Genomic DNA, 22,648 nt, shown 5'->3' with positions numbered 1-22,648 from the left:
AAGGGTACATATTTTTAATAAACTTATAAATTACTCATATTTTTATAAATACTTTTAGTATATATTCTTTTGACGAATTTTCTAAATATAATTTGACATTCAGTATTACTCTCTCCGCCCCACAATAATTGTTACTCTTATTGTGGGCACGACTTTTAAGAAATGAAAGGAAAAGTTGGTTGGAAAAGTTGGTGGAATATGAGACCCATTTTTTTATATTAGTTTTATAATAAAATGTGAGTGAAGTGAATTAGTGGAATGTGAGACCTACTTACCATTTATAGTAAAATTGAAGTGTGACAATTATTATGGGACAGACCGAAATAGAAAAGAGTGACAATTATTATGAGACGGGGGAGTATCACTTAATTTTGTGACAAGAAAAGTTCCTTCTACAACTTTTTATAATTAAAGAATTTTAAAATATTTTTGAAGTATGGATACTCGTAAAAATTAATGTCACGGTCAATAGACGATACTTGAATATTGATAAATATCTCTACTATATATTTTTGACAATATATCAATATTCAAGTATCGTCTATTGACTGTGACATTAATTTTTACGAGCATCATACCTCATAAAGTTTTTAAAATTCTTTAATTATAAGAAGTTGAAGAAGGAACTTTTCTTGCATGTCACAAAATTAAGTAATAATATTGAAGGTCAAATTATATTTAGAAAATTCGTAAAAAACATATAGTAAAGATATTTATGAAAAAAATGAGTATGTAATAAGTTTATTAAAAATATTTACCCTTCAAGGTATTGATGGTATTTTTGTCCGAAAAAACTTGAAAATAGTAAAAAAGTACTTCCATTGATATTAACCCATAGTTGACGGACCTCAAATGACATTTTCAAAATTCACGGACCTAAAATGATACTTTGACAAAGTTTATGGACAAAAAAGATATTCCTTCTATTTAAATTAACGATCTAAGTGTAATTTTGTTGATAAAATATTTTTTAGTAATTAAACGGTATTTTGATATGTTTAATTCATTTGATAAGACGATTTGAGTTTTATTGTGATTGTAATTAAAAATCATACAAATTATTCAATTTAATAACCAATCGAAAAATACAAATTATTTAATTTTCATAGGTACTCATTTCGTTATTTTACCTACGAGATGTACATTAAAAAGGATTCATTAATTACATCTACTATACAATTAAAATATTTGATGGTAGTTAATAGTTATCGCAACGTGATTTAAAATTCACTTTGAATAGTTGTTTAGTAGAAGCGACAGCTATGAAAAATGGCCAAAAGAATACGTGACCTAACATGTTTTACATTTAATTTTTTAAGAATTTATATAGAATTGTTTAAGAAAAAGTTAGTGGTTGACTGGTAGCTAGTAACATTTAATAATAAAAGCGGTCAAATGTATACGAGTAGTCATAACGTGTTTTTGGTTCAATTTTTTTAATAATTATTATCGTGGGTTCGATTTTCAAGATAAAATAATACTAAAATACAAGCTAAAATGTAGTTGTGAGATTATTTTAGTCATATAGGTTAGCTATGACTAATTATCTCATGATTATTCATCTAGGATTGAGTTGTGGGTTTAATCTCATGAACCAAACATACTATAAATTTAATAACGGATACAATCTTCTAAACCGAACAACCCATGTATGTTTCAATATGATTAGTTTGTAGCATAAATTATTTCACTCGGTGATAGTAGATAAAAAAAATGATATATGCCCAACATGTTTTTCATGTCATTTTTCAAGAATTGTTTAGTGGAAGTCATAGCTATATAAATGCACCTTCTTCTTCCACACAATTCTACTACAACTGCAAATATCAAAAGACTTTCTTTACTCATAATCTCTTCAAATATGCTAAGTTTGCTCGAAATGTTGAAGAGGAATAACATGGCAGCATCCGCCAGCAGCATCACCACTTCTTCTCTGCCGTCCATCTCTGCTTGGGAATCAGCCTACGCCGGCCGTGCTAGATGGGTTTATGGTGAGAGTACGAGAAAATCTGATTCCGAGCATGAGGATTGTGCAATGAGAAGAGCAAGGGAAGCCCAAAAGGCCGAAAAGATGATGCACATCATTTGTTGGGGTTCCACTAGATAGAGTTTTGTCACCCGTGTAAATATAGCATAATATGATAAGAACACATATTCTCGTACTTTAAAATAGTAATATTAGTATTTGGTGTGTAACTGAAGATGACGTGCAATAAATTGTGCTTTAAATAAATTTATAATATTGTGAATTATTAATAATTGTAATTAGAGATAAATGATTTGCTAGTGTGCAACAAATCTAATGCGAGTTATCAATCCATCTAATTCACTCGGGATCGAGCCAACTCTATATTGCATTGTCGAACTATTCAATTATGGTTTATTAATTCATTGTGGCTATAAATTATCAATTTTATCGTAAATTTTGGGGTTTGGGGCTCATATATGCTGGACTAATCACGCTCGATATATTCACGGTTTCTTTTAACTAGTACACTTTTGTTGTTCTAATATTATACTCCTTTTAACAAATAAATACACTTATAAATTAGTACTCCCTCCATCCTAGAATAGGAGTCTCGTTTTTCTATTTTAGTCCGTCCGTGAATAGGAGTCCTGGTTCACTTTTACCATAAATGGTAATAGGGTCACACATTCTACTGACTTATTCCACTCACATTTCATTTAAAACTAATATATACAAATGTGATCTATATTCCATTAACTTTTTTTCACCCACTTTTCTTAACATTTCTTAAAACTCATGCTGCCAAGAAGTAGGACTCCTAATAGCGGACGGAGGGAGTAGTACATGGTAGTAATAGTACTAGTAGTATTTTTACTTGAAACAATATGCAACTCTTAGCCCCAAAATCGTGTAAGATAAGAAATTGATGTGTGCAATGGATATCTTTGATGGGAAAGAAAAAGTGATGTTTATAAGTACTTAGAACAAAATTTAATAAGTGACTGCAACGGTACTCTCATTTATGTCTTCGAGCACCCTTTCATTTAACAAACCATAAATTAAAAGTAATTAGTGAAGAAATGAGTGAATTAAACGCTATTGTTCCGCTACTGTATGGATCTAGTAGGGCCATTTGAGAATAATATCACTTCATCTGTCCTAAAAAAAATAGACAAAATTGTAGATGACACTGATTTTAATGTGCAGTTATCAATTGGTAAAATAAGAGAAAATGAGAAAAAGAGCGAAAGTGATGTTAGTGGATTATAAGGTCTGCATTATTAGCTGCGTGTTGTTGGTTAAAAATTTTCTATATTTAAATCTTGTGTGATTTTGGAGAATGGTAAAAAATAATAAAACTAGTCTAATTTTTTTTAGGCCGGATGAAGTATATTGCTTCCAAATTGCTTAAGAAATAATACAACTCTCAATTGTACCTTATTTAGTACTAAAATAAATTCAAATTTTATTAAACTAATGCAAAAAAAAAGGTACTCACTTGAGCTCCATAATATAGCAACTTGACCAAATATTAATTCGTAGTACTGCTAATAAATTAATGCGCTAAAATCACCACTCACTTTATTAATGCTTTTCCACACATTTGTGCTTCACTTTTAGACACCAAATTTACTTCACTATTTCGAGTCAATGAAAATTAAATTTGAGAAAATAAATATATCACTGTTATCAACTAGAAATTTCTATAGCTAGATTGATCATATGGATTACTTAGCTCTCAAGACTTTGACGGTTGATATATATTCACAATGAAATACATAAACTATACGAAAACTAATAAACATGGCTAATCATTTGATTTTTGGTAAGTTACTCCGTCGATACCTTAGTTTGTCATTTACGGAAAAAAATAATTAGTTCCATGCTGGAGATCGATAAAATAAGTTACAATCGGTATGACTTGAATTGCATTGCTTTAAGTTGTGGATGTGTCTATTCAATAGGATGCTTGAAATTCATTGTTAAAATCCTTGCAAGCCAAATAAGGAGTTCATAATTATGTTAAATTTTACCTTAAGATATTGCTTCCATACATCATTCTCAACTGTAATATTGTTGCTAGAGTCATTCCAACCAAATCCAATCATGGTCACGAGATAGTAATTCCTCTTCCATGCCGTCAACTTAGAATGCACATTAGTCGGATTCAAATCAGTTACAGGAAACCTTACTTTCAACTGTTTTTCAATAACTTCTAGATAGTCTGATCAGAATGCATTGTCCTGGAGCCAAGAATCTGCAACTAATATTTTCAGAATTGCAATTAGGGCATCTTCTTTAGTATGCGTCCAAATTCTTCTTTCCTTATTCAAGGAAAGAAGTTATGTGAGGAACTCATAGCTCCTGCATGTATCAAGGCAACTAAGTTGTTACAAATGTTACAAAATATAGTATGCATATTAAGAAACATGCTTATAGAGACCTGTTCTAAGTATCTTAACAATTCAATTTCAAACCAAAAGAGTCATTTCCAGGTACTCCAGCTCTTCAACCAACTTCTTGAATAATTTGCATACAAGTTTGAAGAGTCGGTTTGTTTCGACTAAGTACTCAGAGTTCACAATACAGATTAAAAGCACGTAGAGTTCACGCACTTGATCAACTAAACTAAGAATGGAAAGGTAAAAGTAACTTGGGACCACTGACAAAAAATAAGCGCACTACCTAAAAAGCTATAAACAACGAAAAGGTGACAAAGACTCCCATTCTAACGAACTACGGCTTTCTTCTTCGCTAAGCAGCTAAGTAAAAACAACTAAGGTAGATCTAAACAGAGCGACAAACATAAAAATAGAAATCAAACAAATTAAACACAGATCCATACGAAATCGACATAAAGAAAACAGATCTAAAGTAGCTAACCTATTCTCATGCAAGTTGACGAACTAAAATGTAAATCTACCTACGAGAAAACATAAACAAAGCGGAACTAAAGCAAACGAAAGCAATCAAACAGAGAACATCAGATCCAACACAACTTGCATAAAAAACTCCATTTCATAAAGATCTTCAATAAACGTAACTAAAACATAATTCCGAATAAGGGTTTAAAGATCTATCAACAACGAAAAGGTAACTAGAGTAGCAACTAGAAAAAAAACATTAAAAACAACTAAGCTACGGAAAAGATGAATTGAAAACATAATAGAAATTGTTTTGACCCCTTGGGGTGTAAGAAAAACTCAAACTACGAAGGCTTCTAGGCAGATCCAGGTCCCTCCTTCCTTGACGAGGAAGAAGAGATAAAAGTAGAAGTGGAAACGGCGACTCCGACTGCTAACTTCTTACTCCATGCTATGAAAATAAGGTGAAATGAGGTGATTGAAGGTGATGATGGTCTCGAACTCCTCTCTTGTGTGCTCTCTCTCCATATTTATAGGATGATGTTGGGCCCAAATCCCTAGGGTAAGCCCATCATGTCTTGACATTTATGCCCTTGAGATGACATCTTTCTTTCTCTCTCCTCTGACTCATCACTTCATGTGGTGAACTCCACTTGATCAACTTTTCGGCTATGCAGGCTTCACTATTTGTACGCAACTGAACAACTTAGCTTCACTTCTGGCAATTTATCACTTCTTCTCCGAGTTGATCAAATTGTTCCTGCACTTGCCGCTTTTATACTTTATAGCTCCTGCACACTCAATATTCACCACTTTTTTCGCACATTATCAACCATGTTAGTGTAATAAACCCCTATAAAACCATTCTTGTAACGAGCCCTATCAAAGTTAATACACATAAACAGAGGGGGGGAGTGCTGCTTAGCATAAGCTTTTATGTAAATTTATATAGGAAAATCCAACATCATAATAAGAGGAACCAATATTCAGTTTTATACAACATTGTTTAATGTAACATGCATGACTGTGTTTTCAGTTTGCAAAAATTAGAAGAAGAAAAATATCCATCGGTGCTAACTAGTTTTCATTCTTGAAATAAATAGGTGAGATTTAAATGATATTCACTAATAACATACTCCTAGTATCCTCTGCCACACAATCTATTTCATTCCCACAACACACAACAAAGACAACCATCTCAATATCTTCGTTAATCAAGGCATCTAAAAACTTACAGTTCCATTTGGCATGGATTAACAAAGGAAATAGTACAAAATATCAAAAAAAAAAAATTATGGCATAATTTTAGCGGCCAAGCCACATTTGTTGAGCAAGTTGTTCCCTAAAAGCACTCCAATTTAATATATTCATGTTCACCACCGTTAGCTAACATTATTTGCTCAAGTTGAACGATGTATTCTTCATCACCAAACACAGGATCATACTCCATGTTCTCATTTGATAAAATTATGCAAGTAGGCGAAAGCCATTATTATCATGTTTTGGGTCTCAACTGGATAATATGAATTGCTACGTAAAATGGCTCATTAGCTTTTTAGTTATCCAACGCGCTTAATAACATTCTTGGGTTTAGCAGGTTTCATGTTGAAATACTTTTGGTAATATTGAGGTACTCTTTGACCGGCCTCCCATTCTCCAATATGGTATCTAAATCCATGACCACTATCACACAAATAATAAGAACCTATATAAGGCCAACAATGATTGAAATTACTAGGTAAACATGTACTATGTGTAGGACATATAACTATTTTCTAATCTAGCCTACTTACCAGTTAGAACTTTTAAACCATTCTCTCTACTAATTGCATCTTTCAACACACGCCCATCAACCGCAGCTCTTCCCAACTAGTTAATACATACACTAACCTTTCATTTATATCGCATACCGCCAAATCATGTGTTGCGATACCAGCTTTTCTTGAGCGATATTTAGGCTTATTTACCATCGGGACATATAATTGGATGTATGTGCCATCATGCTTATAGTTTTTCTAGAGAAATTCGCACTTTAAAATCCTCTCCCATAGGCCTTTGTATTTGGATGTTGCACAATAGACTTGGTATTTCTTATGCTCGCTAATTTATCTTTGTAATCAGGCCATGGCCTGTCTTTTCTCACCAAAAAATGGTGCAAAAATACGAGTCCTAATTCTTTCTCATATTGGTATGTGACTACTGTTAGTTCCACACCCTACACATATTTGAAACATCATGGTCAAGTAAAGAATGTAAGCACTTAAGGTAAAGCACAAACATCATGGTTAGAAGAATCACCATAAGATAGCATAGAGAAATGCAGACAATCAAATAAATCTGTAATGCATATTCTATCTGATCAAACTTTTGTATTGCTCATGTTGGAATCGTGTTTGGTCATTGGACTTTGATTAATAATAAATATAATGAGATATTTAATTTTGTAAAATTAAATGATATAGCGACGATCTACATTCGGAGGGAGTAGGAGAAATAATAAAGTAGCAGAGATAAAAAAATGTTGGTTTTTTCCAAAAAGGGACATGCATCAAAGGAATACGAATCACTTGCGGAGGGAGTATATTTTTTATAGAATTGTTTATGTATATATGTATGATGACCAGTCTGAAACTCTTCCCCCCTGTACTTCTGATTGGTCCAGAAACTGTTTCATGGTGATTTTCCCTTTCACAGGGTTAGTGTCTTGATATAAGTTTGTCATAGTTATTTTGTGTATGCCATGAAAATCACTGGTTCGTTTGTCCATTTTGTAAAGTAAGCTGTATGCTAAAGTGGGTTGAGTTCATCTTATTGCAGTGCTCAATAGTTTAATCCCTTTCCTGTCAATTGTCAAAGCTTATGCGTACCTACTTATCCACTGACCAGACATCCAATATTGTTTCTTTATTAATTAGCAGACTCTTCAGAAGACACAAAATACAAAACTAGATTGTCTTAAAGTCATAATTCCAAAATGCCACGTCAAAAGATATTTAGGGTCATTTTTGTTTATTGTGTACAGGATGTTTATGCAAGCTTGTTTTTCCGAGCCCAGCGGATATTTTTGCATAATGCCAGGGGATGGTTTGGTGATATTCCTTTAGAAGCATCTGGGGATTTCGGGAGCAAGGAGAATATCATGTAATGTGTCAGGTATATCAATCTATTGATTCTCTTTTATTGATGAGAATACTGGATACAGTTTTAATAATCTGATTGATCGCTTCGGAATCGGAACTGAGTGTTGGTTTTTATGTGCTTTCCTCTAGAAAACTGAAATTATTGACAATGTGATACTTCATGTTTGCATTGCAGGTTGATGCCTTTCTTGATTTCTTTCTTCTTTCTGTTTGTCTTCATAAATGTATGTTTATTTGCACAACCACTAATTGCTACGTAAAACGTGTTCTGAGTTCTGAATTTTCAGAATGGAGCAAGTAGTATGATATATGAAGTTCCCAACCTGTTAAGCTTTGCCAAAATACCAGCCATTTTTAATGGAGTGTAATCATGTTGCTGTTATGTATGTATGGCTGTTGAATGCACAGCGTTTAATTTATTGGTTGTTTTTGGTTTAGATCTTTCAAAATCTAAACCAATCATACCTGGATCATCAATAATTGTTATGTAGAGTGTGAATCAAATCAACACATACAGCTACGTGGCGATGATAGGTTGTGCTTAACTCCACTTATGGTGTCATATGACTCATATCATCAGATGTAGCTTGTGTATGTGACTCTGATAGAGTGAGCATGTAGAACAAAGAAGAAAACAGAATACTGTATGACGCACCAATCTCAACTAAATTCATTAATGATGATGATCCCTAATAACAGAAAGGAGAACCAAATATATACACTAACAAAACCCTAATCCTCGGCCCATGCAAAACAGCCTTCATTCCTTTATTCGGATATTACTCCAAAGGAAATACTCTTAATTACTCCCTCCGCCCCCCCCCCCCATTAATTGGCACCGGCACGAGTTTTAAGAAATGTAGTGGAATGTGGGTCCTATTTATATATGTAAATTTTATACTCCCTCTGTCCCGCTTTACTTTAGGTTAGGAATCCCAGTTGGGATAAACTAATAAAAATGCCTACAAAGTAACTAAAAATATGTTAAAAGTGGGTCCCAACATCCATTACAACATTTATTTAGCACACACTCAATTAAAAGTGAGTCCCAACATTCACTACAAAATTTATTTATTACACACTCAAACACTTTCTTTAAACATGTGCCCGACTCAACCCGAACTCCTAAAGCGGGACGGAGGGAGTAATAGAATGTGAGTGGAATGAGTTAGTGGAATGTGGGGTCCATTACCAAAAGTGCGAACGTAAACCTTCTAGGGACACTCAATCTCACCTGGACAGCTCCAATGTGTGTTCGGCCATGCCCCTGCCGCACAACATGGCTTTCCCTAACAGGGTTTTGACGCCGAGTTTCTCTATTTTGTGGGTTCTAGACCTGTAGTCGTAATTGTTCTACACATTGCTGCTATTGACTTGTGCTGTGCCCGTAAGTATATGGACCTATGGTTTCTCTAGAATTTTGTCAGTTTCCCTTTTCATAGGACTATGGTTTCCTAAACTTCATCATTAAGAAATATAATCTACAGTTTCACAAATACTTTGTGGCCTCTTCAGTTCTTTTCTCTGTTATTTTGTTGGTTTCATATTCTCAATCACCTTATCTTTATCAGATTCTAGGTCCCTGAACCATAGCACAAAGACTCATGTCTCTACCACTACTACCACTAAATTTTACCTTTATCAAAAGTAAGCACTCGTTACTCCATACCCCTATTTCCTCGTGAAGTCTACCTAAAAACCATTACCTGTTTGCATTTGCAAGTACGTATACATAGTGCTGAAGTACATGTATGATATGGAGTGAAAGGCGGAAGTAAAATAAGAACTGAAATTAGAAGAACAATCCTCCAAAGAGGCCAAGATAATCCTCCGAAGAGGCCTACGGTTGATACCGTCCTAATACACTTTATTTTCCCAGACATCTAGCTCTTCTAAAGATGAGCTATTTATAGGGATCCTCCGAACTCTAATCTAGGAAAGTGAATCAACCTATAAATAAACAAGGAAACAAATCCTCAACATTTAAAGTAATCCTTCCACAATCTCCATAATAATGAAAATAATCTCAAGAGATAATGGAGATCATTAGCTTGATCTCTATCAATGTATCTATCTTCTGTTTGTTTTCATGCATTGTTGACTATCTTTTGCGCTAATTGTGAGCAGTGTTATTAAAAAGCGGAGATGGCGGCAGGGGCGGACACAGAAAAAAATTGCGATAGGGGCTGAAGTATATGTATATATACATTTTTTCTCATTCTTGTTAAGGGCTCAATATTGATTTTTGAAAATTTTAAAAAAAATTGCAGTAGAGTAAAGGAAAAAAAAATTGGGTAAGGGCTTAAGCCCTACCCTTTCTCCATGTGTGTCCGCCTATGGATGGCGGCGCCGTGGCGGATGGCGGTGGCAGTTTCTAGGCTCAACGCCACCGCCACCATGTGATATGGCAGTTTACTCCCTTTTTTGAATGGCGGCCGCCATTCGCGAAGAGCCGTGGTAGGATATGGCTTTCATGGCGGTCGAGATGCCTTTTTGCCTTGTAAAACGACCCCACTTACCCCACTACCCGGCCCACGTGACATGTAACCTAGCCCATTGACCATTATAAACAGTCTATTTATATGTTTATGGGAGTTTCTGGCTTTAAAATCATAACTGTCAATCCAAGTTATCGTCTCTCCAGTCTCCACACGCACAAGGCTCCAGATTCTAGATTTTCATTCACGATTCAAGATAACTGAAAATTTTTTATGTACTACTACTTGGACCATCCACAATAGCATCAGACTAGCATAGTCTAACCAAAAACTCTTCCTGCCACATCATCATGCCCTTCCTACAGCCTAGCCACTGTCCTAGCCAAGTAACAGCCTAGCAATAGGCTAACAATAGCCTAGCCAATGCCCTAGCACAACAAATAAATTGACAAATACGATTTAATTCATTTTAATTATTGGTGTTTATCAAATATTAAAAAAATAAAATGGAATGAGTTGTAAATATAGAGTATAAATAAAAAACAAAAATAAATAAATAAATCGGGTAGCCTATTGCTTGCCGCAAAATAGGCGGCCAGCGATCGGCTAGCCGGTTAGTCCATGCCCAACCTCTCGTCCGCTCCGCGCTCCTCCTTACCGTTAGCCGATTGCAATAGTGGACTAGACACCCGCCCTAGCCGCTAACATGTGGCTAGGGCGGGCACTAATCCACTATTGTGGATGCTCAGTTTGTATTAATTCCACTATTTAATTCTCTCTCTTTTCTTATAATTGTTCTACTCGATGCATGGATTAATTCCACTGAATAATTCTCTCTTTTCCTATAACTATTATACTCGATGAAAGCGTCTCCATAATTATTGTCTTCCACCATTTAATTTTCTAATTTTCCTCTAACTATTCTATTTTTTTGCATCTTATGTTATGTATTACTATATTATATTTATTTGTTAATTTATTGACCGCTATTTACGCCATAATACCGCCATGCCGACCGTCATATCCCTATAGCGGTTTTTTGACCGACCGCCATAAGCTGTCATACGCTATTAATAACACTGATTGTGAGAACTCGCCTTTTAGATACTCCTGGATTGATTTTTCGCTGATCATTGTTCTTGGTCTATTTCCATTTCCTGGTGCCACTTTATTGAGGTTGGCCCTCTCGTTTTTCAAAACCAACCTAATGAGTTTTCACCATTCACCAGCTGGCAGGATCAGTAACATCTCTGTTCAACTGTCAAGGCCCATTGGATGCTCCTGTTTTTTTTGGGAGTGCATTGGTCTCGAGGAAAATTATTCATTTATCTGCTGTTTCCCCCCAATCAGCTGCATATGAGGCAATGGTGATTAATAAAGAGGCTGGAGCAGTTGCAGCTATTGATCATGTTCCACTCTCCTATGTTTCTGCCAATTTTACCTTTAACACTGATAATTGTGTGAGTAATTATTAAATAGTAATCCGTGGTTCATAGTTTGACAAAGCTCTCTTTCTTTTTTCTAACAACACATGCTTATTTTCCCCCTTGCATATGGTAGGTCGCTGATCTGTATGGAATCAGAGCTACACTTGTTGATGGTGGCGAGATTCGTGGAGCCGGGAATGCATGGATTTGTCCTGAGGTAGAAGTATAGTTAGTTTATTTTCTTCCTTAAATTACACTTAGGTATTTCGGGTTTGATCTAACATTAATAAGCGTATTATTGTAGGGTGAGGTTGATGAGACAGCCATGGATATTAACTTTTCAGGAAACTTGTGCTTTGACCAAATTGTGCATCGCTATATACCTGGTTACCTCCAAACTATGCATTTAAGTTAGGGGATCTGAATGGAGAAACAAAAGTTTCTGGCTCATTGTTAAGACCGTAAGATTTCATGCTGTCTCTTTGTGTAAGTTGATGGAATCAGCTATCTTGTCTAGATAGACTGATATTTCCTGGAGATGTTTGTTCACAGGTTTTGTAAATGGGAAATTTCTTTATGGGTGTAGGAGATTTGATATCAAATGGATTGCTCCGAAAACTGAGGGGTCACTTTCCGATGCCCGTGGAGATGTGATTATCTCACACGATCACATTTGTGTTAGTTCTTCATCTGCTGCTTTTGAGTTGTACACAAGAGTGCTAACATCATATCCTGATGAAAACCAGTTATGCTGGACAAAGAAAGTGGTTAACATGCCTTTTTCTGTGGAAGGAGTTGAACTAGATCTATGGATGCGCAATTTTGAATTTTGCAACTTGGTTTCTTCCTATACCTTTGATTCTTTGAGGCCCATTCATTTGAAAGCAACTGGAAAAATTAAGTTTCAAGGGAAGGTCAACAAGAATTCCCACAGCCAAGTTTCGCAGTCTGATACAAAGGAAGGTGATGATAATGAAAAAAGTATTTCTGGTGATATTTCAATCTCAGGTCTAAAACTCAATCAATTGATGTTGGCTCCTCAACTAGCTGGAGTGCTCAATATAACATCTAAGGGTATGAAGGTTTGTCTCACATCCATTTGCTTGATGAATAGTTATTATTTTAGTCTTAATCATGTTTTGTCCCCAACTTTTAGTATTTTCTATAGCGAACGATGGTCCGTCAATTCTATTTATAAATTTTGTCGAATTAAATTTCATTTTTTTAGTAGAGTACTTATGTGATGTTGCTGATGATAGGGACTTAAGTGATGTTGCTGATGTTAGGGACTTTTGTGACGTCGCAGATATTAGGTTGATATCTTAATTATTACTTTTTCCCATAAAACGTCTTTTAGTGAGTCAGGTGGGTCTCAAAGAGAAATGCTAAATCTGCTGTATTAGATGACTGATTCGTTGTTCCGTTGCCGGATTATGTTAAGAGGAACATAAATCAAACTTTTCGCAAAGTTGAAGGGTCTCAATGAGAAATGTTAAATGTTTTGTATTACAGGACTTCTGTGATGCCGCTAATGTTTGGTGGAACTTCTTTCTATCGTATAATGATGCCATATAGCTGGTGAGGGGTTCAAAAATACACCAAAAAACCCAGAGAGCCAACCCAATGTTCCATCACCGAATGATGACAAGCGAGACATGAATCAAATTATATTCTTTGAGAGAAAAAATAAGCTGCCAACTTTTTTTTTTGAAAATGCTAAAAGTTGATGACACAAAACATGATTACCTGCATTTCTTATTAGTAATCCTTCAAGACTCAATATGTTGGCTCTAGTAGCTGGAGGATGTGTATAGATAATGAGTTTCTTCTCTGTATATGAAGCCAAAAATACAGATAAATCTTCCAGTATCTCCTATTTTTCCGGTCATGCAGTTGGATGCTACTGGTCGGCCAGATGAAAGTCTTGCGGTTGAAATTGTAGGACCTTTACAATCTACTTCTGAAGACAATATTGCGGGAAAATTGCTCTCTTTTTCTTTGCAGAAAGGTCACCTCAAAGCTAATGCCTGTTATCGACCACTGCACTCAACTACCTTAGAGGTCCATTCTACTGTTTCCTAGTAACTTCCTTTTCTTTAACTTATATTTCCTCGTGACTTTTTACCATGCACAGATTTCGTTGATACTTATACAATGTGTTTTTCCTTGTGCAATCAGGTTCGCCATTTGCCACTGGATGGGCTGGAGCTAGCATCACTCCGTGGAGAAATTTCAAGAGTAAACTTCTTTTTGGAGAGCTAATTTTGGTGCCACTGGCTATAGAATGCTTTCAATTTTTGTTTATATATTTGTTATTATTATTATTATTCTATTATATGAGACTCATTACTTTGTTTAGTTTATCTTTTTAAGTTTGCATATTAACTTTTCCAGAACTTGCCTAGGTTATTGGCTTTTTCTTTTATTTGCTTACTTGTGTTACTGAAAAATGTCTGTTTGATTTGACTGGATAAATAGCAGTCTTAAAGTGGAAAAATGCAAAGTATTAGTTCCCACGAAGTTTGTGAATAAGTACTTATTGTGTATGTTGAGCAGAACCTCTTATCTTTTATCTTTATTAAAAGCTTTCCCATTTTTAGGCTGAGCTGCAGTTAAATTTTCAAAAACGAAGGGGACATGGTGTATTATCTGTTCTTCGCCCAAAATTCAGTGGTGTGTTGGGTGAAGCTCTAGATGTGGCTGCCAGATGGAGTGGGGATGTGGTCAGTACCTTTGTCATATCTATTTCAAATTCTCTGGTTTTTGTTTTAGATCTTCACTTCAAGGACTAGCAACAGTTCTTTGAATTTACTGCAACTTTTGGTTAAGGATATTACTGTTGGCAATAACTCCACTGAAGACATTAGGTGGTTGTAAATTTGTAATGTTTTAATTATAAGTTTAGTTTTAACATATCAGAACTCCATCTTAAATGAGCTGGAACTGTGAGTTTGCTATCTACTTAATGGAGAACATAATCACCTCCCCCCATGATAAGACAAGGTAGACTTTTGCTATGTATTGAGAAATTTTGAGAAATGGAGTTGTGCTGATCATCTTAACACTTTTCTTGTCTTCGAGAGGGTATAAGATTCTCTTTTAGAAAACCTTAGAATATTGCAAACCTCATTTATGCTTTATCAGGTCAAGTTTGGCTGGCACCTGGCAACAAGTTGCATTTTGAATTTTTCTTTGAGGCATCTCAATAAGAGGAGCATAGTAATATCTCATGAATTCGTTATTACTCCCTCCGTCCCATAAAAGATGGCACACTTGGGTAGTGGCACGGGATTTTAAGAGATGTTATTTTGTGTGTTAAGTGGAGAGAGAAAATAGTATATTTATATTAATGTGAGAGATAGCTTTTTCCAAAAAAAAGGAAATGTGACATCTTTTGTGGGACAAGCTAAAAAGGAAAGTGTGACATCTATTTTGGGACGGAGGGAGTAACATAATATGATTGAATATAAGACACATGTTGATTTTGTGTATCCTTGGGCTAACTGACGTAGTTGAATTGTTTTGCTTTGAACTGTACACCGTACTGGTTTTATGGATTGGATTGGTTGATTAAAAAATCTCATATTGCATAGCTGAAGGAAGCATTATGCTGTCTTTTAGTCTACATAAATAGAATAAGATGGTTGATCATATTTGTTTCTGGTCTATTCATAATTTGATAGATCACAGTTGAACAAGCAATCTTGGAGCAGAGCAATAGCAAATATGAACTGCAGGGGGAGTATGTATTGCCTGGTTCCCGCGACCGAAACCCGGCTGGAAAGGAAAAAGGCAGCCTGTTTCAGAAAGTAATGACTGGTCATCTTGGGAGTATGATCTCTTCTATGGGTAGATGGAGAATGAGATTAGAGGTCCCTAATGCTGAGATTGCTGAGATGCTTCCGCTTGCTAGGCTTCTTTTTCGAAGTTCAGATCCTGCTGTTCAATCTAGATCGAAGGTTGTGGCTACTTTTGTGATATCTCGAAATATTAATTTGTGTTAAACTGTCTCACTGCTAACTGTGAGAGCAGCCCTGCCATGTCTGCCAGAAACTTATTTACTTATCTGGTGACATGCATGCTCTAAACTCGTTAAGCAGTGATTTAGTCATGGTAACTGTATTTAAATGAACTTATGTATTGCTTGCATTGGTTTGGAAATGGCTCTCGATTTAGGGACTTCAGATGATTTATCAATGTCAGTTTTACCACCTCATCTAAAAGCTTAACACTGTTATTTAGTTTTTTGCTATTTTCAAAACTCCCTGTGCAGACATGTTACTTTGTATTAGACTTTGCACATGAAAATCATTTATTAACTGGTACTCCTAACTCCTAGGAGTTAAACTTTTAGACATGGGTTTTTGCTTGGCATGGAATGATCACCTCATCTAGAAGCTCTTAAGTTGTTAAAAGAGGTATACCGTTTTATATTTTTTCTCTTCAACCATTTAGATGGATATGTGTGAAGGGACAGTATAAAACATGAAATTTTGAAGCTGGTTTACTGAGTTGATAACTGTAGACTGATAACATGTTCTCTTGAGGTTGACTCGTTTCTGTTATTTGAATTGTTTGGAGGAGCTTCTTGGCCTCATGATACGTTTGCAAGCCTCGATTGTGAAATAACTGGTGTAGCTTTTTTATCAGTAGTAGAAAATTATCCCTTTACCCTATTGATTCTATTTCCTATTTTGTTTCCATTCCTTTTTTTAGTCTAACAATACACTTGATGAGTTGGACAGTTTTTAATGTGCACGTCCTTTTCTTATACAGGATCTTTTTATACAAAGTTTGCAATCAGTTGGAATATGGGCCGAAAATCTTAAAAAGCTGCTCGAGGTACGTTTAACTTGCAGAGATTTTAAGTTTTTATCTACTAGAAATATCTAGGGCCCTGAAATTGGAATTACTTAAATGGTGTTTCCTTGCTCCTGTTCATTTTGTTCTCAAATTTATCTAATTTTGTGAACCCTTAAAGGAATTTCATGGTCATTGTGCCACATCGTATGAAGTTGTACCGGACGATTTCGACCTTCCCGGTTTAGCTGAACTTAAAGGTCGCTGGCGTGGCTCTTTGGATGCAAGCGGGGGAGGCAATGGGGATACAATGGTAATAACTCTGACAATTTCCACCTTGTGCTTTCATGGGTGTGATAACTGCGTAAAGTTCTTTTCTTCATTCAGGCTTCCCATCCAAGTTTGTAAGTAAGAGCTTCTTTGATATTGATCAAAAGATATGGACAAGAAGTAGATTAGTTTAGGATTTCTCTTTAATCTAGAATATATCTTTATGTTTGGACATTGGAGTCTAGTTATTAATTCATGTTTATCTCTAATTAGGATTTATTTTCAATTGCAAGTAGGATTGGATTGGGTTTGTTTTTGGAGATTTAGTTTGAGTAGGAGTCTTGTGAAAGTCTTTATAAATTCTTCTCACACATTTGAAGAGAGCTATCCAAGGGATCAAATAGTTTTGTCCGGCAAGTGCCGTGAGGTTGGACTTTTGCCTTTCTTGGTTACTGATTCGCCCCTTTCGTTTTATCTATTTTAGTTGCTATCTTTCATTCCATGATCTCCAGATCACATTATTTTATGTTGGGCAATTTATCTTGATTCATTCAGCCCATTTTATCATGCCTGTAGTGAGATATGTTTCATATGCATCTGTTTTATTAAGTGCCTTCCCTCCACCCACCTCTATTACTCCAGCAGCCCTTGTTATTTATTGTGGCTCTATAAGCAGCTTGTCAATTCCAGTACCTTTCGCTCTATATCATTCTTCTTGCCACTTTTTAGCTCAGAAGCATATATTCTTCATCGATCTTCACTCTGCTGATTCCTTTTCATAATTCAATTAGCCTCAAGTTCCATTATCAAAATCTTGTAATTCTGTTTCTATGCATCCTCATCAGTCATGGGTCTCTTGCTTTACATATAAAAATTTCTAGTGACTGTTGAGCATAGTTGAAGGATGTTCACAAGGCACTAACTGCAATAAGATTCCTTTCTCCCAGTTTGAGCGGCTGATCCATGCCAATTTTTAACCACATAACTGATTTTGCTTCCTGTCTACTTCAGGCTGATTTTGACTTTCATGGAGAGGAATGGGAGTGGGGAACATATAATACCCAGCGTATTCTAGCAGCTGGTATGTACAGCAACACTGATGGTTTGCGTCTTGAGAAAATCTTCATCCAGAGGGACAATGCCACGGTTCATGCAGATGGAACGCTATTGGGCCCGAAGACAGATTTGCATTTTGCTGTTCTAAATTTTCCTGTCAGCTTGCTTCCAACTTTTCTTCAGGTTATCGAGAATTCAGCTACCGAAGCTGTTCAATCTCTTAGGCAGTTATTAGCACCAATCAGGGGTATCCTTCACATGGAAGGTGATCTTAAAGGCAATCTTGCAAAACCAGAATGTGATGTTCAAGTAAGGCTCCTGGATGGGGCAGTTGGGGGAATCGAACTTGGGAGGGCTGAAGTTGTTGCATCTCTAACCCCAACCACCCGCTTCCTATTTAATGCTAAATTTGAACCCATTGTTCACAATGGCCATGTACATATTCAAGGAAGCATTCCTTTATCTCTTGTACAGAGCAATATGCTGGAGGAAGAAAGTGCGGAAAGGGATAGAAATGAAGCCTCATGGATGCGAGATTGGGACAAGGACAGAAATAAAGCATCTGGTGATGAGCCAAATGATCGAAAGGGATCCAGAGATAAAAGTCAAGAAGTTTACGCAATTGGCAGAAAGCCTCAGAGGTTTAAACTGGAACTTGCTGGATGCAGGAGAAGTTAGGATAGATGCTGATATCAAAGATGGTGGCATGATGTTGCTTACAGCTTTATCTCCTTATGCTAATTGGCTCCATGGCAATGCTGAAGTTATGCTTCAGGTTGATACAGCTGTTCATAACTTATGTTTATTTAACAGAATACAGTATTTAACATCATTCTATTGGTTGACTTTTCACTTTTTTCAGGTAAGAGGCACTGTAGAACAACCGTTACTGGATGGCTCTGCCTATTTTCACAGGGCAACTGTGTCTTCACCTGTGCTCTGGAAACCAGTCACCAATTTGGAGGAACAGTGCTTGTAAATTCAAATAGACTGCGAATTCGCTCATTGGAGGGTAAAGTTAGCAGAAAGGGGAAATTGTCACTAAAAGGGAATCTTCCGTTACGTACAAGTGAAGCATCTATCGGTGATGGACTTGACCTGAAGTGTGAGGTTCTGGAAGTGCGTGCTAGGAATATCTTGAGGTACTTTTTTGTTCTAAAAGACAGGGCTTCTTCCAGTCCTGGTTTTCAGTAGGGAATCTATGTGCGTTTATTGTGCGTTTCTTTCCCTTAATCTGAACTAGATAAATCTTGTGTATCAAAGTGGTCAGGTGGACTCTCAGTTGCAAATATCTGGGTCAATTATGCAACCAAACAAATCTGGAAAGATAAAGATAAGCCAAGGAGAAGTTTATCTGCCACATGACAAGGGTAGTGGAACTGCACCATTCATTAATGATACAATAAATGAACCAAGGCCTCCAGCTGGTGCATATGGTCGCATGGTTGCTACAAAATATGTTTCACGTTTTCTCAACCTAATACCAGCATCATTGAATAGCCCTTTCCAGCTTTCACCTGGTGAGTTTGAGTACTGAGATTTTGTTGCTGGGGTTTTAGAACTTTGAATCAGTGTAATTTCTGCTTTTAGCTTAGCCTAAAGATTTCCATTAACATAAGTTTTTAGAGAAAGTTGCTGCTGGCTATTATTACAAGGAAATGAATGACTTTTTATTGGAAGGACTTTTTATTGCACCTTGTAGATTTAAAGTACTTTAAAGCTGTTTCATCTAATGCTTTGACTAAATAAATTTCAAAGAGACTTTGGTACCTATACCATGCTGTATCAAAGTTATTGCAAATAAAGTACTTTAAAGCTGTTACATCTAATGCTTTGACTAACTATGACTATTTGCAGCCGAACATGATGAAGCTGAAAAGGAGATGGTGCAGGTAAATGGTAAGCCGAAGCTAGATATTCGCCTTTTGGACTTGAGGATTGCTCTTGGGCCTGAGTTGAGGATGGTTTATCCTTTGATACTTAATTTTGCTATTAGTGGAGAGCTTGAATTAAATGGTCCAGCTCATCCAAAATGGATTCAACCAAAAGGGGCTTTAACATTTGAGAATGGTGATGTTAATCTTGTTGCGACTCAGGTAATCTTCAGATACTTGTGGAAGTCGCTGAAGTTGCTGATGCAATTCGGGGGTATTTTATGCTCCATGAATGATATTATTAAAATGTTTTGATGTGTGTTATTTATTTGATTTTTTGGGTCGTAAATCTAGGTGAGCATCTTAACGTAGCAAAATTTGAGCCTGACAATGGACTTGATCCTGCGTTGGATCTAGCCCTGGTAGGATCAGAGTGGCAGTTTAGAATTCAAAGTCGAGCTAGCAAGTGGCAGGAAAAACTGGTGGTCACTTCATCACGCTCAGTAGAGCAAGATCTCCTTTCAACAACTGAGGTAAATCCGATGCTGAAATCTCAAGTTCCTATGAAAGATTGTAATGAGCACATTATCCAAACTTGTATTACACTTTCATGGGAAGGAATAAATGGACTATTAATGTGCATGTAAATGTGAGTGGATGACTAATTTCTCTGCTGTCACTCTCAAATTTACGGGCATGTACCTTTACCTGTAGTACACTAATGCAGTATACTGTTGGTTCTAAGTGCATTTTTATACCTGGAGTCTCCGCATCATCAGCCAGTTTTTCTTGATGCTGGAATTTGTTGCTATGCTTTCTTGATGCCGGAATTTGTTGCTATGCATTTTCTGTCAACACATCCTTTGCTGCCTTGGATAACTTTATGCTGAATTATGCATATCTGTCGGCATCTGAGAAACTGAGCTGTTGTGTCTAATTGAACAGGCTGATAGAGTCTTTGAGAGTCAATTATCTGAATCAATATTGGAAGGTGATGGCCAGCTTGCTTTTAAGAAGCTTGCTACTGCAACGCTCGAGACATTAATGCCAAGGATAGAGGGCAAGGGAGAATTTGGACATGCACGGTGGAGACTGGTGTATTCACCTCAGATTCCCAGCCTGCTCTCAGTTGACCCCACAGTCGATCCTCTTAGGTCTCTAGCTAGCAACATCTCGTTTGGAACGGAAGTTGAAATTCAGCTGGGAAAGCGTCTTCAGGTTGGTTTCACTTTCTCAAAATAAAAATAACATATGCTATTCAACACGGTCTTGTTATGCATTTCAAGGATTTACTGATCTGTTTGAATGCAGGCTTCTGTTGGAAGGCAGATGAAAGATTCGGAGATGGGTATGCAGTGGACGTTGATCTACCAGCTGACAAGCCGTCTACGGGTACTGCTACAGTCAGCTCCGTCCAAACGTCTTCTGTTTGAATATTCTACAACTTCACAGGACTAGGATATTACATTATACCATGAAATTTAAGTAGAATTTTGCTAGGTAGGGGAAGTATGCCTTCAGCTCCAAAGCTGAAGATTGTTCATGTTTAGTTTTATTCTTTGACAGTGTATATTCATTTCTTGTAAATATTGGTTCTTTGCTCAAATGGAAGGTGTAAAGGAGAGCATATGGTTGAAAGGGATTGTAGCTGATTTCAGTATCAATCAGAAAATAGTTAGCATACATTGTGACAGCAACAATGCTTTGTGCTTAGCCAAACACCATGGTGTTCGGTTTGCAAGATTGTATCTGGGATTAAATTTGTAATGTGTTTGGTTCATGAGATTTAACTCCACAACTCAATCCTAGATAGATAATCATGAGATAATTAGTCATAACTAAACCCTACTAAAATAATTTCACAATTCAATTCTAGATTGTACTTTGATATTATTTTATCTTGGAAACTGAAAATCACCCGAGTGTTTCATAAAAGGAGCAAACATATAGATGTGAGAATGCACTTATGAAGTTGAGAAAGAAAAAATCATTGTAATAAAGGTGACCATAGATCACAATCAGCTGATATGTTGACAAAGATAAGGTGATTCAAGGGCAAGGATCCCCTGCTGTGCACAGTAGGGGCTGTGCCAATATTTACACACACACCATATTATTTCATAATAAAATATATTAATATTTTAATATTTTAATTTTAAATTAAAATAATGAAATGGGTGTAACAGCATCCCCTACTGTGCTTTCAGCCACAGCAGGGGATCCAAATCCATGATTCAACCAATTCAGCTGGGAAGCAAACTAGCCGTTTGAAAATATTTCTTTGCTAAGATTTTAAAAATAGATTATTTTATTTATACAAAATTATCTAAGAGCTAACGAGCCAAACATTATCATCCTCAAACTTGGTTCATTAGCAAACCAGTTTCCCTAAATAAACTCGATCGAGTCATTTTCAAGCTGACCTTTGAAGCTTGCGAGCAGCTTATTTTATTAATAAAATGAAGACAATCTACCGACTCAATAAGAAAAAATATTCCTTAGATATTAGAATCCTAATTGATGGATGGCAATGACTGAATTTGAAATGAAATTATATTTTTGTATATTGCTAGGTTATGGTTTTTAAGCATAAATTTTTATTTTCTAACATAAGATTTTTAGGATATTGGCTCCTAATATTATGGAACTTTTAAAAAGTTGGATTTTTTTCCACGAACTTTTAATTAACAAATAATATCACGAACATTATTCAAGTTTGTTATTTTCCACCAACGATAATTCTGGCTATATTAATGATGGAAGAACAATTTTGGAGGGTGTACTTAAAGAAAAACTATCCTCAAAAATTG

The 22,648-nt window shown here is 35.9% G+C and overlaps 1 protein-coding gene across 1 annotated transcript; it reads left to right on the top strand.

Moving 5' to 3' along the window:
* Positions 1–1,879: 1,879 nt before the first annotated feature.
* Positions 1,880–21,535, top strand: LOC121760451 (protein TIC236, chloroplastic-like). The gene is given in 21 exon segments (XM_042156113.1): positions 1,880–1,991; positions 11,624–11,871; positions 11,972–12,055; positions 12,143–12,236; positions 12,239–12,299; positions 12,425–12,920; positions 13,732–13,899; positions 14,017–14,076; positions 14,439–14,561; positions 15,522–15,797; positions 16,615–16,680; positions 16,820–16,951; positions 17,920–18,581; positions 18,583–18,739; positions 18,827–18,917; positions 18,920–19,106; positions 19,228–19,484; positions 19,822–20,071; positions 20,191–20,371; positions 20,784–21,056; positions 21,150–21,535. Coding segments are annotated over 21 exon segments (4,125 nt in total). The 3' UTR covers positions 21,297–21,535.
* Positions 21,536–22,648: the final 1,113 nt, after the last annotated feature.

The sequence above is a fragment of the Salvia splendens genome, chromosome 13 (genome assembly GCF_004379255.2).
Source record: "Salvia splendens isolate huo1 chromosome 13, SspV2, whole genome shotgun sequence".
NCBI lineage: Eukaryota > Viridiplantae > Streptophyta > Magnoliopsida > Lamiales > Lamiaceae > Salvia > Salvia splendens.
Note: the sequence above shows the minus strand (reverse complement) of the source record. Positions and strands in the feature narration are given on the sequence as shown.